We start from the raw sequence: 15,637 nt of genomic DNA on the forward strand, positions 1-15,637 counted from the left end.
GATTTATTGACCATAAGTCGTACTCCTCTGCTAGCTTGCAGTTATGTGGTGTTAATTACAAGGTCATGATGGCCAGGTATGACTTCCTTAATTATGAAAAGTTCACATCTTTGTTAACAAGAGCTGCCTCATACAAAGGAGGAATGTGCCACTCTGGATAACAAGGGTTAACTAGTCACCGAAACCAGCTTCCCGGCCTCACTGGAGTAACTGATGCTATATATCATTCAGTAACTACATCAGTAGTTATATAACAGGTCTTATGGCTGCAAGGATCATTGGACTTTTCTCAGGAGGTGCAGTCTACAGTGTACGCCTTTTTGAAGGACTGGAGTTACTCGGCTCTAAAACAGATGGAGCCCTTCACCCTCTGAAGGATCTAAGTGCAACACTTAGATCTCCTGGGGTCTACAGACTAGCCCATAAAAGGAAACACATCAGACAGCAGTCATGTGCCCCACAAAGGCCACATCCTTCACCTGTCTTCATCAGAGAATGACTGTCTTCAAGAAGAGGCAAAGTTTCCACAAAAGGGGAGAGACTAAATTTGCAGGTCACTCTGTGCAGCCTGTATTGTCAGCAAATCTTTCATTTTCCTTGAATTGTCAGGAGATACAAATTTACTTCTATGGATTTAGAGCCGCCAACCCTTTCTTTTGGGAGCTGTCTAACGCTTTTCAGGCACTTATGGTCCTCAATTGCTGGACCAATGTGTAATGGATAAGATAACAGGATATTATTCTGTTTCACAATGAGCCTACGCCCAACCCACTATCTCTGTTCCTTTTCAGGAACCCTTCTTGTGAGACTCCATTGTACAAAAGTCTCAGTGAGAAGGGTTGGAGAGATCCAAACATTGATGTCCAACCTTCCTTGCATGGTCTTCTGTCCAGATAAGATGTCTTTCGAAACACACCCAAAATTTCTGTGACTACCTTTAGCAAAATTCTGTTTGAACCAAAAAATTCACCAGACCCAGCACATGGGTCCAGTGGCCCACTCCCTAACCTCTTTAATATAACAGTCTTCTGCTAAGAGCTAATGTAGTTAGTCCTGGAGCTCAAGCTGTGCTGCAGTGCTAAAGGTTAAGGGTTCAGATACTATGGATGATGAGAGGGTTGTTAAAGTTGCATATGATGGAATATATTTTTACCTTGTTCCTTTAAAAAAAAAATCTAGCCAATTACATACAAAATATACTGTGTAGAATGTACTTTAAGTTGAACATTTAGTTATAAAGAAAATTGTTCTGTTTGCGAAGTCAAACACTCAAATTAGGAAATGTCAGTTTTTAGGTTGCCCATGTATCTTAATTCTGACTTCTTGTATGCATTAATTTTGATATTTTTTAATTACATAATCACATTCTATTTTTTTCTAGATGACCAATAAGACATGCTTAGGGAATGAATCAGGGTTGTGTACTGAATGAGGCTATTTGCAGGATCCTTGCCTCATTTGTTCTAGAACTTGGAAGCTGTGTGGAGAACAAGGCATAGGACAGCAGGAAGAAAAATGATGCTCTTGTGCAGGTGAATGCCATAGAGAACTCAGTTTTATCCCCATCTCTGCCATCTTTTTCTGAAGGGCTGAGCAAGTGACATTAACCAAAATGTTGACAGGTGCCCTAGTTGTGTGTACCTCATTTCCAGGGTATACAATTTGAAACGCAGAATAACATGGAGGAATACTGAGCATTCAACTGCAGCTGAAGTCTGGGATTCTGGAAGCTCAGCACCTCTACCAGTAAGTCAGCAGAATCTAGCGTAATGATCACAGGGTTGGGGAAATTCTAATCCTGGCTCTGCCAGTAGTCGACTGTACGGTCTCGGACAAGCTTGTCCTTTCTCCACCTGTAAATGGGGGAAATAATGCTCTTACATCATTGTAAAGATGTGGAAAGCATGTGTGAGACGCTCAGATACTATGGTGGTGAGTGTAGAAAAGAACATGAGGAAATGAAAAATCCTGTGTTTACTGTAGGTTTTGGATAGTGTGCCGTAAATAAGACGGGATACCAACTAAAGGTGAGGTTAAAAATATTGAGCAGCTGCTTCATTTTCTGAACCACCATCTATCCTGTGTGCTGAAAGGGTGAGAGGTCTGGTGGGAAGAGTAAAATATGATGATGCAGTTAAAGGCTATCATATTGTGTACACACAAGGGGGAAGGATTAAGGTTGCATGGGCAACCTAAATTCTGGTATATCTTAACTTTTGAGTGCTTGACTTGGCCACCTAAATGCTTTCTTACCATGACTTTTGATGCAACTAGATCATATTAGTGCATGTGAACAGGAAGTACTAGAATGAATATGTAACTATCATTTTCAGAATTTTTTCCAAAATTGGTGAAACTTAATTTTAGAACACATTTCAGTATTAAGTTAGAGACTGTCAACTTAAAACCTAGTCAACCTTAAAAAAAAGAAAAGAAAAGTAGTTTTAGCTATAGCTGCCAATGGCTTTGCTGGCGATTGTGGTTTTTCAGTCATCTTTTCCTGTTCTATAAAAACTCTTTTGTACTATTTGCTGGATGAAAGATCTGCACCAATATGGTGTACTATGCTACCACTCTCCTCAATCAAGAACAAATGTCTGTTGGGAGTTATGCTGGATTTGTTAAGGACTATAGAGAAAGCAGCCATCGCTGGAAGTGCCTCTCTTTACCTCCAGCAAACAAGAAGGCTCAGTACATGCCTGTGAGACAAAATAAAAACAGCCATAGTAGTTAGAATTCATTCCCTGTTGGCTGGACTATTGCAACTTTTTCTCCTTTGGTCTAGATAAGAAACTTGAAGAAGCTGCAACTAATGCACAACACAGCTGCCTATCTCCTTAGCTAAATGTACCATATTAGTGCGCCACAACCTGTGCTACATCTCTTTTGGATTTTATTATAAGAAAACAATAGAAAAATGCAAAAAGAAAATGGTGGATAAGCAATATTTATGGACAGCCATAATAAACATGATTAATAAAAACAGATTGCTGTGGTCATATGTGAAATAATGGGACATACAACCTTTTTATATATGGTGAAAATTTACTGCAAATTCACTCTAGCTAATATCATAGAACCATAGGGTTAGAAGGGACCACAGAGGTCATGTAGTTTAACCCCCTGCCAAGATGCAGGATTTGTTGTGTCTAAACCGGTGGTGGGCCACATGCTGCCCATCAGTGTAATCTGATTGTGGGCCATGAGAAATTTTGCTGAGACATGGCCTCCAGTGGCCATGGTTCACCTGCCGCTTCCCGCAGCTCCCATTGGCCAAGAATGGCGAACTGCGGCCACTGGGAGCTTATTGGTTTGCATTCCATCCCTTTGATCATCTTTATCACTCGCCTCTGGATCCTTTTCAGTTTCTCTACGTCCTTCCTATGCATTGGTGACCAAAATTGGACACCGTATTCCAGCTGAGGCCTAAGCAGCACCAAATAGAGCAGTACTATCACCTCCTGTGACTTGCATGCTATGCCTTTGTTAATACAACCTAAAATTGCATTTACTTTTTTTTTTTGAAGCAGTGTCGCATTGCTGACTCATGTTGTGGTTGTGATCCACCACAACTCCAAGATCCTTCTCAGCAGTTATGCTGCCAAGCCAGTTTTCCCCATTCTGTGTTTGGGCATTTAGTTTTTCTTCCCTAAGTATAGAACCTTACATTTGCCTTTGTTGAATTTCATTTTGTTATCTATAGGCCAGTTCTCCAATTTATCAGGATCCCTCTGAATTTTAGCTCTATCCTTCAAAGTATTGTTGTCCCTCCCACCCCCCAGATTTGTGTCACCTGTAAACTTGATCATTATGCTTTCTATACCTATATCCAGGACACAGAGCCACAAAGTCTCACAGAAAGTTGGTGGGAATTAAATCTAGATTGCCAAACTTTAACTCCATTGCTTTAGCCTTAAGGATCATCCTTCCTCTGATATACTATTATGAAAGGACATATGGCTCATATGGACATATGGCTTTCCTGAATACGGCCCTCCAGGGGTGTTGTTACTTTAGCCTTTTTCGGGAGGGAAATCGCCACTGTTACACTACCACTGCTGTAGTCTTTCAGTGGTAGCAACCATGGAGGTGCTAGCATAGACAGGTGATTTTTGTGTCTCCATATCTTGCAGTGAAACTTGTCAAAAAGATAATCCTTAGGCAGGGCAGATTTTGATGTGCCCCATTAAAAAATGGTTGTAATTTAATTTTGACCAAATTAGGACGGCTTGGAAATCACAGTGCATTGTTGAGTGACTGCACATGTAGTCTCTTGTTCATAACCATCTCTAAAGAGAAGAATCACAAGAATGATTTGAGGGCTGGAAAAAGTGTCATATAGTTATGACCTATAGCGTCATATAGAAACTTAGGGAGCTCAGTCTATTTAGCTTATTAAAGAGGTGATTTGATCACAGTCTAGAAGTACCTACAGGGACAAGATATCTGATTTTCGGGCACTTTTAATCTAGTCTGCAAAGGCACAAGATGATCTAAAACAGTGGTGGGCAACCTGCAGCCCATGGGCCTCATGCAGCCCATCAGGGTAATCCGCTGGTGCGTCGCAAGACAGTGTTTACATTGACCGTCTGCAGGCACGGCTGCCTGCAGCTCCCAGTGGCTGCGTTTCGCTGTTCCCGGCCAATAGGAGGTATGGGAAGTGGCATGGGCCGCAGGGACATGCTGGCCGCTGCTTCTTCCTGCAGCTCCCATTGGCCGGGAACGATGTTCGTAGAGGCATGCGCGAATGCAAAAATTTGGATCTGCATCCAGTCTGCACACCGCTCCCACAGCAGCGTGCTATCTCACAGTGCCTTTCAGGACAAGCATCTGTGTGCATGCGTATATACTGTGTAAGAAAGCTACATGGCTTAGTAAATGTGTACGCTATTGTTACATAAACATCTATCTTATTACTCAACAGACATCAGAACAAATAGCCTTTCATATTAAAAATAATGTAATAAATGTCTCAAGTCAGTAATACTCAATCACAAACTGAACTATAAAATAGTTTTGTTTTTTTTCTTCTTCTTCTTTTTCCTTTATGCTGCTTTTCCTGGTGAGGGTTGTGGCGGCAATATGGAAAGTAGGGAGGACCAGACATCCTTTTTCTCTACAGCGTGTTCCAGCTCCCCCTGAGGGATTCACCAGTCTTCCCAGGCCAGCTGGGAGATACAATCCCTCCAGCATGTCCTGGGTTGGCTTTGGGGCCTCCACCCAGTCGGATGTGCCCAGTAGAGTGCCAACAGAAGCCTCCCTGGGGGCATCCTTATCAGGTGCCCAAACCACCGCAACTGGCTCCTCTCGATCCAGAGGGGTAGCGGCTTTACTCCAAGGCCCACCCAAATAGCCGAGCTCTTCACCTGGTCTCAACCACCCTGCAGAGAAACTTCATTTCTGCCTTTTGTATCCACGATCTCGTCCTTTTGGTCATTACCCAAGTTTATGAACATAGGTGAGGATGGGGACACAGAGCAACTTGTAAACAGAGATCTTCATCAGAGAACTCAGCTCCTGCTTCACCAGCACGGATTGGTACAGCGCCCACATCACTGCCGCCACTGCACCAATCCGCCAGTTGATCTCGCTCTCTCTCTTGCCATCACTCATGAACAAGACCCATACATATTTGAACTCTTCAACCAAGGGTATCTGCCTATTTAGCTTGTGAGTTATAAAGTCATCCCACTTAAGAGCTCAGCAGTTTCCTTGCACCAGCCACCAGCTCTTTAGCTTAGGGTGGTTTTCCTCCTGTAGCATTTCATGTGTTGAGGAAATCAGATTTCTATCCAGATTCCTGGCCTTATCACTTAGGTTTAGCAGAATTTTCCCAACAGCAGGGATGTCAGGGGCTGAGAAGAGAATCTTAGCCTCCTTGTCATGTAACTGTCAGTCTCCAGGCTTCCTGCTCAACACTTCTTGCTGTGGTCTGCAGTATTCCATTGATGCCTCACTGAGGTCTCAATCAGTAAAGCTGTTTGCTGCATGTGGTGCAATATGTTACCAGTGATGTTGAGGGGAAAAAAATGCCATGAGTACTAGTGAGCTACTTGGGTTTTTTAATTGATCAGAGAGCCCTCTAGACTAGGGTATTCTATACGTCATCCAGTGTGAGTTGCTGATAAAGAGGTAACTATAGCTGATGATTCTGCAGGAACTCTATTAAGATGTTCAAAGTCTTGTGGTCAATGCTATCAATGAGCTTAGTATTCCACTTTTCTGTAAAAACGCCCTATATTCTGTCCCACTGCTCCTCGATTGTCTTAAGTATGAGTAGCTTGCTGTTCCATCATGTCTCTACATCTCCTTTCAGAGACTTTTGTAGTCTGCTTTGAAGTCCAGATCTCCTGAAGTAAGTAATGAGGTTTTGGCTTGTGTGTATCAGTTGCTTTACTGCTTCCTCTTTCTGGTTTCCCGGTTTGGTAATGTGCTCAATATGGTATTATAATGTGTGCTGATTGAGAAAGCCATACTGACTTACTTTGCAGAAGCAGCTGCTTCCCTTTCCAACTGACCTGATATGGCAATACTAAAGTCAGGTGAAGTTTCCTAAACTGCTTGGCTGCTTAAACTACAGCGATAGGAGCATGGGGATTTTTGCAGGTTGTCTTGATCTATCACCTCTCCTTTCTCTGTATATGGGGGTGGGGTCAGAGCAAATATTTAGTCTCTATAAGGAGGCAGACTTGGCCGTGTGTTTTGGTCTATATCACACTTCTCTCTTTTTGGGGGAGGCGGATTTTGTGTCTCTTGAAAGTACACGCAGGAATTTCATTATATTCGCATCCAATCCACGATCTGCAAACCAGGTGAACAATACAACTGCATCCGTGGATATAAAGCGGATATCCATGGATTTGCAGGGCTCTAGCTATTTGTCCAGGAATTTCTGAAAGCTAGGGATCAAGTTCCCATGATACCACTTTCTCTATCCCATAATGTAATGCATTCACCATTTTTTTTTAACACTCCGACAGTCCCATGCACCTTTTTTCAGTCTCTGTTTCTTTGGCAGAAACATGGGCCCAGTAGAGCTCAGTGCAATTATCATGAGCATTCCTAATACAGGACATACGCTTCTTCTGTGTTTGAAGAACTTGAAGGAGTACTACTACAACAGGGAGTGTGATGAGGAAGATTCAGTTCCTTTGGGCATTCATGGAGCAGCTCCAGTTGGTGGATTGCTGCTTCTGGGCCCGAGAAATGAGCACTGATTGGTGGGATTGCATCATAATGCATATTTGAGAATACAGCTGCAAAACTTTCAGATGCAAAAGCCCATTTTCTGGATCTGTGCACCAAGCTTATCTCCGACCTTAAGCTCAGGCACACCAAACTGAGCTGCACTGATATTGGAGAAATGAGTGGCAATCACGCTCTGGAAGTTTGTAATACCAAATTGCTATCGGTCAGTGGGGGAATCAGTTTGGAGTTGGTAGATCCACAGTAGGGGCCAGTGTCATCCAAGCGTGTAGGGCCATTAAGTGTCTCCTGCTACACAGGGCTATGACTCTTGGTAATGTACAGAGAATAGTGGATAGATCTGCAGCATTGAGGTTCCCAAACCATGATGGAGCAATAGATGGCGCACACATCCCTATTCTGGCACCAGCCCACCTTGCTATTCAATACATCAACAAAGGGATTTTTTTTGCATAGTTATGCAAGCAATAGTAGTTCACTAAGGATGCTTCACTGATATTAATGTGGGCTAGTTAGGGAAGGGGCGTGATGCTTGCCTTTTTAAGAACACACGGCTTTTCAAAGAGCTGCATGCAGGAATATTCTTCCTCACCTGGTGCATTACCTTTAGCAATGTTGAAATGCCAGTAGTGGCTCTGGGGACCCAGCCTACTCCTTGCTCCCCTGGCTCATGAAACCATACATTGGCCACCTTGATAGTAGCAAAGAAAGATACAACTATTGGCTCAGCAGGTGCAAAAGAGCTGTGCTTTTGGTAGATTGAAGGGTCCCTAGTGTGGTTTACTCAGACTGGATGAGATCCAGTTTAGTATCAGCTAGCTGATTTATTGGAGTAGACTAGAGGGTTTTTCTTTACTCTGTCAAGCTTCCATCATAGGAGCTAGCAGCTTGTTGGCATCTGCTGTTTCCTGTCCACTCCTGCTGAGACTAGTTATGATTGGCTCTTTAACTGCTGGGACTCTGATGGAGAAAGGGGTGGAGGCACTTTTTGCTGGATACTTGAAGCTCTTGAAGGAGGGGAGAGGGTGGATTCTCTTTACTACACCAAGCTGGGAGTTTGTCACCAGCAGCTGCCTGGCATAGCTGCAGTTTCTCTTATGTTCTGTTACCGATAAGCCCCTTCCAAAGCACGGTGTGTATTAGAAAATTCGAACAGAGTCTCATAAATTTTAGAACAAGTTTTGGAAATTAAACTACAACATTTATTTGAGCAAAACTTAGATTAGGTGTTAACTCTTGTGGGCCATTAAAATGTGCAAAAATGCAAAGGACCAAAGGGTTACTTGTACTTAAAAGGGACATTTAAAGGTCAATTTAAAAATGAGACTTCAACCTAATTTTTTTTTATTTACTGATACCTGTAACAGTGACTTTTATAATTGAATAGACAAAATTGTATTCCCTGTTTTTCTCCATTTTTTACTTTATGCATTTGATAGCACACGGTGTATAGTCAGTTTCTCTTGTTTGTATTATTTTTTCCACACAGTAATAGGAGCCTTTCAAAAGGAAGATGGGAAATGGTTGCATGTAAAAACACAAAATTGGCAGGCGGATTCAAAGGCAAGCGAAATACCTGGAACTACTTTTAACACTTTTTTAAGATGATGTGATTTACAGTAGGCAATGTCCCTTTTTTGATTTCAAATTACACTAGAAAAATCAGAGCATTTCAAGTTCATGTGATATTCCAATCCTTTCTGCTTAGATCCATGCAGATGAATGTGTATTCTTAGAAAGAACATCAGTCACATAGCCAAATACAAGATATGAAAAATACTTTTTGAAAAAGGACATATACCCATTTTCCTTTGCAGATGATTTCTTATATTAGCTTTCAGATGTTAAAAAGAAAGCCTTACACATTTGCTTACCCTTCTGCACCACAGACTCACTTTGGTAGAACATTAATCCTTTAACTGTCTGTCTTAATAATAGGAGTACTTGTGGCACCTTAGAGACTAACCAATTTATTTGAGCATGAGCTGTAGCTCACGAAAGCTCATGCTCAAATAAATTGGTTAGTCTCTAAGGTGCCACAAGTACTCCTTTTCTTTTTGCGAATACAGACTAACACGGCTGTTACTCTGAAACCTGTCTTAATAATGTTTCTGGATTACCATAATCTTGTTTGGGCCTATGTGGTTATAGGGTATAAAAGCATGTTTGTGGATCACATTTTAAGGCAAGAATAAGAATTTCTTAATTAATCTAATTATTTGTATGATTTGTGATTCATCCAGTTTCCTCAGTGGATTCCTGATGCTGATAAGTAAGGATAAGATTTTGTCACGGAAGTCACAGATTCCGTGACTTTCAGAGACCCTCCGTAACATTTTCTGCTTCAGCCTTGGGGCAGCCAGGCTGAAGCTGTCAGGGACCCCTAAGCTGTTTAGTTCCTCCCCTGGTTGTTAGGCCCCCCCATTTATTTTTAGTAAAAACCCAGGTCATGGGCATCCATGAATTTTTGTCTGTTGCCCGCAACCTGTCCGTTTCTAAAAATAACGGTGACAAAATCTTTACCTTACTGATGAATTAAAGGAACAAATAATAAAAATGCAGAACAAAATAATCCTTATGTTAAGAAAATTGTTGAAGTGGCTGCAGATAGCTTGACTGGAATACCAAAAGTAAACATGTTGTTTTCAATTGTTTTCAACTTTTAGAAAATTGGTACAGAGGAATTAGACATTGAAAAGAAGTTGCCATAGAGTAATCTTTCATTGGTTTTATTTGGGAAACCATTCTATACAGTAGACTCTCTGTTTCTGTGTTGCGTAACATCTTGGCTTTTGTTTTTTTGTGTGTATGTGTATTATACTAAAACAAGACTCCACTGTGTCTTCGTTGGTTTTAATCTGTTTATTTACCACCTGGTAAAAGTCATCTACAAACAGTGATGAGATTGATGGTATTCTTTCAAACTGTGTTTTTCATTCTGACAAAATAAGATGAGACATTAGATTGTTCTGATCTTAATAATAGGATTGCTCCAGTCCTTTCTTGCAGGCTTTTATCAGCAATTTAAATAGTTACAATGTTGGCATTAAAATTTGGCTTCAGAATGGTCACACCCTTAGCATAGGGGTAGTTCATACTTAAGTTAGAGCTGTTGTTTTGAGGCTGCTAGCAGACCAAGGCAGACTTCAATTTTATAACCATAAGGGCTAGAGACTTCTTTTTTTATAAAAAAGCTTACGCCTTGTCTACATGAAATCTTGCGTTTGTGGTAAGCTGAGGTGTGAATGTAGCCTGCTGTGGACTGACCGTGTGAACCCTGCTGGCGTGCATTAACAGTTCGTTAAAACTGTTAATGCACATCAGCAGGGTCCACAGGGACAGTTAGTCTGCAGCCGTCTAGTGCAGTGTAGATTCACATCCTGGCTTGCCGTAAACTAAATGTTCATGTGGATAAATCCTAAGATTTTGGATCACAAGGTGCAGCCAGTAGACTAAAGTAAAAGCTCATTGAGCATACACTCAGCTTTAGTGTTTAGTAATTTTATAATAAATAGTTTGCAAAACAAAAAAACCTTGTTTTTTCATTGCCTGAACCATTGTGAACATAGCTCTGTTGTGTTTATCAGTTCACTTGCTGTCAGCCCCATTAGACTGTTCCATGCTTTCTTTTTCACAATGGCTTTTGAGTTTGTGGATTCTTGTAGAGACATGATCAAGACCTTTGAGAGTATAGGCTTTTAAACTTGATTTCCTTGCAATATCACCATGTTGATCACTGACAATATTCAGTGATGTCAGTGATTGAATTAAAATAATAATTCTGACAAATGTTTGCCTTAACTACTAAAACCTGAAAGGATTGGGAGGTCAGCTTTAAACTCTTTTATGATTGAGTTGGTTCTTAATACCCATTTCACTAATACTGGTTTGGGGGTTTAGTACTAACGGGCTCTTACCCACTCAACAAAAGTGGCCGTGAATGTTTAACAAATGGAGCATTTATGTCTAAAAACCCTCTTAGATGCAGGAAATATCACCAGGAAAATCTGCATGATGAAATGGAAGAGATTCTCTATTTGACCTTCCTGAAAAGGAACCATGAAAAGTCTTCCATCTGTTCAGTTTTGGTCTCTTTACTGTCCCTTAAACAGTTTGAACTTTCATTGAGCTGTCTCATTCCATCCGGCTGCCATCTTGGTATTTCTTTCTCCGGTATAGGACTTATCTTTGTTGATCCTAGAGTCATCGGGTTTCTGAAAGGCATTGTCCATATAGTTCCTCTGACACATGAGCCACATCCTCTTCTGTCATGGGATTTGATCTTCCACTAATGAAGCTTATGGAGCCTTCATCTGAACTCCTGTCTGACTTTTCTTTGAACTGTCACTTTGTGAAAATGGTGTTCTTCCCAACTGTAACATCTGCATGGAGGGTTAGTGAAATCCAAGCCTTGATGGCTGACCCTTACCCTCACCACAGTGTTCCCTTTCACAGTTTCATAAGGATAAAGTGGTCCTATGTCCCAATCCTAAACTCCTTATTAGAGTGATCTAACTTCCATCTCAGGCTATAAATTTGTATTTTTCTCTGACCTCATTCACATCCTGATGTCAGGTGACGCGCTCTAGAATTGAAGAAAAGGCCCTTTAATTATTTAAATATTATCAATTTGTAAGTCTCCTTAAGAATTTCTGGCATGTGGGGTAAATCCAGGGGTTAGTCTGTCCTTCAGAAGTTTGTCTGAATGGATTTAAGTAAACATACTAATTTGTTATGCCTTGGTGGGTGTTCAGCCATCTGAAAATATCAGAACACACGCCACCAAGTCCAGAGGTGCCTTGGTTGCATGCCTTAGTTGGGAAACTAAGTTGATTGATTGCATGCCTTAGTAATGTTTCCATCACTGTCATTTTGTAGTCTGTTAATTCAGGATTTACCTATACACAATCTGATACAGCATTATTCTTCAGGCAATTGTAATTCTTCAGATTATAGTTCATACTCCTCACCCACCTTCTCAATTTCTTCAGAATCTTGATATTGATTCTTGAATTAGTGGAAGGAACTCAGTGACGTTTGTGGCCTTGCCCCTTTTTCAGTCTTCAGATTTTGGCAAGTCACATGAGGATGTTTGCGCATGTGACTTTCTCAGCTAAAATTTATAAATTAGTGCTCTAGGGAACTATGTCTTCTAAAAATGGGTTTCCATATAGGTAGTTGTCTTGAAGAACCAGTTACCAACTTCACCCAGAGAGATCTGTGTCTTGGAGAATCCATCTTCTGAATTTGCCAAATGGATTTACAGCATTAAGAGGCTCTGAGAATAAGTTGCATGAACATAAAATATCTGGTGTCTACAACTTTCAGACTAGTTGATTCAATAATAGTCCATAAGATTTGAGATGTGTTGGGTGGTAGTGCTGTCACTTGATTTCTGGAAGATGTCAGCTTCAGATGTAGAAGGAAGCTTGGAGTTGAGGGCAAGGGGAAATTTGATGGATACTTTCATGTATACCCCTGTGAACAAATAACTTTGCACAGCTGAACCCATATGGAGTAAAGGTCACCTAAACACCATTTCCCAAAAATAACCCTGTCCTGCTCAGATCATATAGCTGCACTCAGCAACATTCTCTATTGGTGTTTCCTTTATAAATCACTTTTCTGGTGTTTATAACCCACCCAAAAAGAGAGGTGCACCATTTTTTTTCCCCTTCAGCATTCTGAAAAATTACATTTTGAGCCCTTAACTTGCATACATTGTCTTTAATCTTTATTAAAACGTGTACAAGTCACCTCTTTATTTACAAGTATATATAATTTTCCAGCTTGCTGTGACTCTGTAAAGGTTTATCCAATAATAATTTACATCTTGTTTTTACACTTGCCTACATTTAGAAGAACTTGAAGATCTGACATTTAAGACAAAATGTTTAATGAACCCAAAACTCGTATTAATTTATATTAATGTTAAAACCACACATATTAGTGTGAAATGAGATTGTCCTGCATCTGATTGATGTTACAAATAGGGTGTCTTGTAAGCAAAATAGTGACTACTGCATGGTAACTACTGGTATTTTTATGCCATTTACAGGGGAAAGAGCTAACTGTTTTTCTATAAAATCCCTTGGAAACTTCGGAGGTTTTTTTAATTTTAAAGAGCAAGTTTAATGTTAAGTGGTGTGGAAGAGGTGGGGGGCTGGAGAGACAGTAAAATTAGAGTGGGAATAAAATGTTAACAACAGATTAATTTGGTTTGAGGCATTTCATATTTACTTCATTCCCTTCATGGAATGAATGATAGCTTTTATTATTCAGCTTTAAATTGTTAGTTATTTCTTAAATGCTACATTTTGATATATGAAAGAACTTAATTTTTATTACTAGAAATCCCAGCCATATCATTAGTTGTCTGATACAATTAATTACCTATTTTCATTTCCTAATAAGTAATTAACTGTACATTAAACAATTAATGATATGGCTGGGATTTCTAGTGGTGATAAACCTGGCATACAATAAGTGGCTTAATTATTTAAAAAATTAAGAATAATTTTTTTCATGTTACTGTCCAACAATGTGAGAAATTTGAACTTTGATTTCTGCTCCTAAGCCTCTAGCTTCCTGAAGATCAATACTTCATTCATTGATCCTTCTGGCTAAATCAGAAGTGGCATTAAGTGTCTGAAAAAGACCCCATTCCTCCTCTGGAATCATGCTACAGTGTATTGTCCATAAGGGTAAGGAATAAAATAGAGAAAAATGAGGATTTAATTTAGGGCTCCAGCAGGGACACTCATCTTGTGCCTTTTTCGTCCAAGAATTTTCCATTTTTCAATAATAGTTGACTTTGGTAATTTCCCCCTAAATATTAAGCTTTGTTTTTATAAATCCTTCCAAATGAGATTTGGGCTTTGGCCTATGGTATGCATCTGTTGTAAGGTCTTTAAATTGTGTTTGTTACTGCTTATGTTTTAACTCAAAACATTGCTAACTTGGGCCTTTGGTTTGGCAAACACATTTGTGCTTAATGCTATGCATGTGAAAAGTCTTATTGAAGGCAATAGAACTATTCATGTGTATAAAACTAAAATCTGTTAGTGTTTGTAGGCTTAGGCCTTTATCAACACTTGCTTTCAGTTGTAACTCTTTTGCCTGGTAATGGCATCTTTAAAAATTCCAATATGTACTCATTTTTGTGGTTTTGTTCTTGCCCTTACAACTGCTGCTTGCTGTCAAATTGATTTTTTTTTAAAATATGTACAAGCTGTTCATTAGAATCAGGATCTGTTTTTGTGGAGAAAGTATTGAATCAGGTATTCAAATACATTTTACAAAGCTAAGTGGTTAAAAAGCTGCCTCACTTTTTTATTACTTTCAATTAATTTATAGGCAGAAGCAAGGCTTGCAGCCAAACGGGCTGCTCGAGCAGAAGCAAGAGATATACGTATGAGAGAACTGGAACGACAACAGAAAGAGGTAATGTTGATTTTGCTATGCTTTATTATTTGGTACTAAACTTCTTAACAAACTGCTTTGTATTATGTTTCTTAAGAAAAGTTATTTATATTTCTCAGTATAGTACAGCCATATATCAGCATTTCCTGCATAGGGTAGCCATTACTATAGCTTTTTCCAGTATAGTGTTGGAATTCAAATGAGTAATTTGCTCCATTCCTATCTCTGCACATGTGTGGATAGCACTGCATGTATATAGTCATATTAAAATGTTAATTTTAAACTTCATTAATAACAAACGACACTAAATCAAAAAGGGCATCAGCTATTTAAATATGACTGTAACACTTCTGCTTACCATACGACTACAAAAATACCTTTTGAAACTTATTGACAGGTTTCAGAGTAACAGCCGTGTTAGTCTGTATTCGCAAAAAGAAAAGGAGTACTTGTGGCACCTTAGAGACTAACCAATTTATTTGAGCATGAGCTTTCGTGAGCTACAGCTTATGTCTTTTCTAATTTGGCCTGGGACTCCAGTCGTTGGAATGTTTTTGTAATAAACAGCAGTTTTATATAATATAACTTTAACAAATGCAATAAATTGCTTAAAAACAAAACTGCTCAAAGACATAGACTCACCTAAATGTTTTGCTTTGAAAATGGACTGTTGTCCTTTTAACTTTATAATTTATTTTCAGTAAACAGTACATAGCGCAAAAGCCAGTGCCCATGTAACTAATTTTGAGTAGACAAGAAGGCTATTTTAATGCTTTAATTAAAGGAACATCTTTAATTTGAAATCCAGACAGTTTTATAAAATGAATTTAAAAATAATTTAAAATACCAAACCTACCCCTGTGTCAGCTGACAGTTCATGTTGTTTTACGTTTTTAAGATGTTTTCTGTCTCTACTGTTGCTGTGGAAAACCCACTAGGTAAGCAGGGGTATCTGAGAGATTGCACCGAAAATGCTGTCAATTGCTCAAAGTAAACAAACTGAAATAGC

At 39.6% G+C, this 15,637-nt stretch overlaps 1 protein-coding gene across 8 annotated transcripts in view; it reads left to right on the forward strand.

The window, feature by feature from the left end:
* Positions 1–15,637, forward strand: part of LRRFIP2 (LRR binding FLII interacting protein 2) — a 138,269-nt gene that overhangs the window by 24,155 nt on the left and 98,477 nt on the right. For all 8 annotated transcript variants that reach the window (XM_073333006.1, XM_078851723.1, XM_078851722.1 and 5 more), the window contains one exon: positions 14,563–14,649. In XM_073333006.1, coding sequence (XP_073189107.1) covers positions 14,563–14,649 — 87 coding nt within the window. The remainder of the gene's footprint in view (positions 1–14,562; positions 14,650–15,637) is intronic.

Source organism: Lepidochelys kempii, chromosome 2 (assembly GCF_965140285.1).
Source record: "Lepidochelys kempii isolate rLepKem1 chromosome 2, rLepKem1.hap1, whole genome shotgun sequence".
NCBI lineage: Eukaryota > Metazoa > Chordata > Testudines > Cheloniidae > Lepidochelys > Lepidochelys kempii.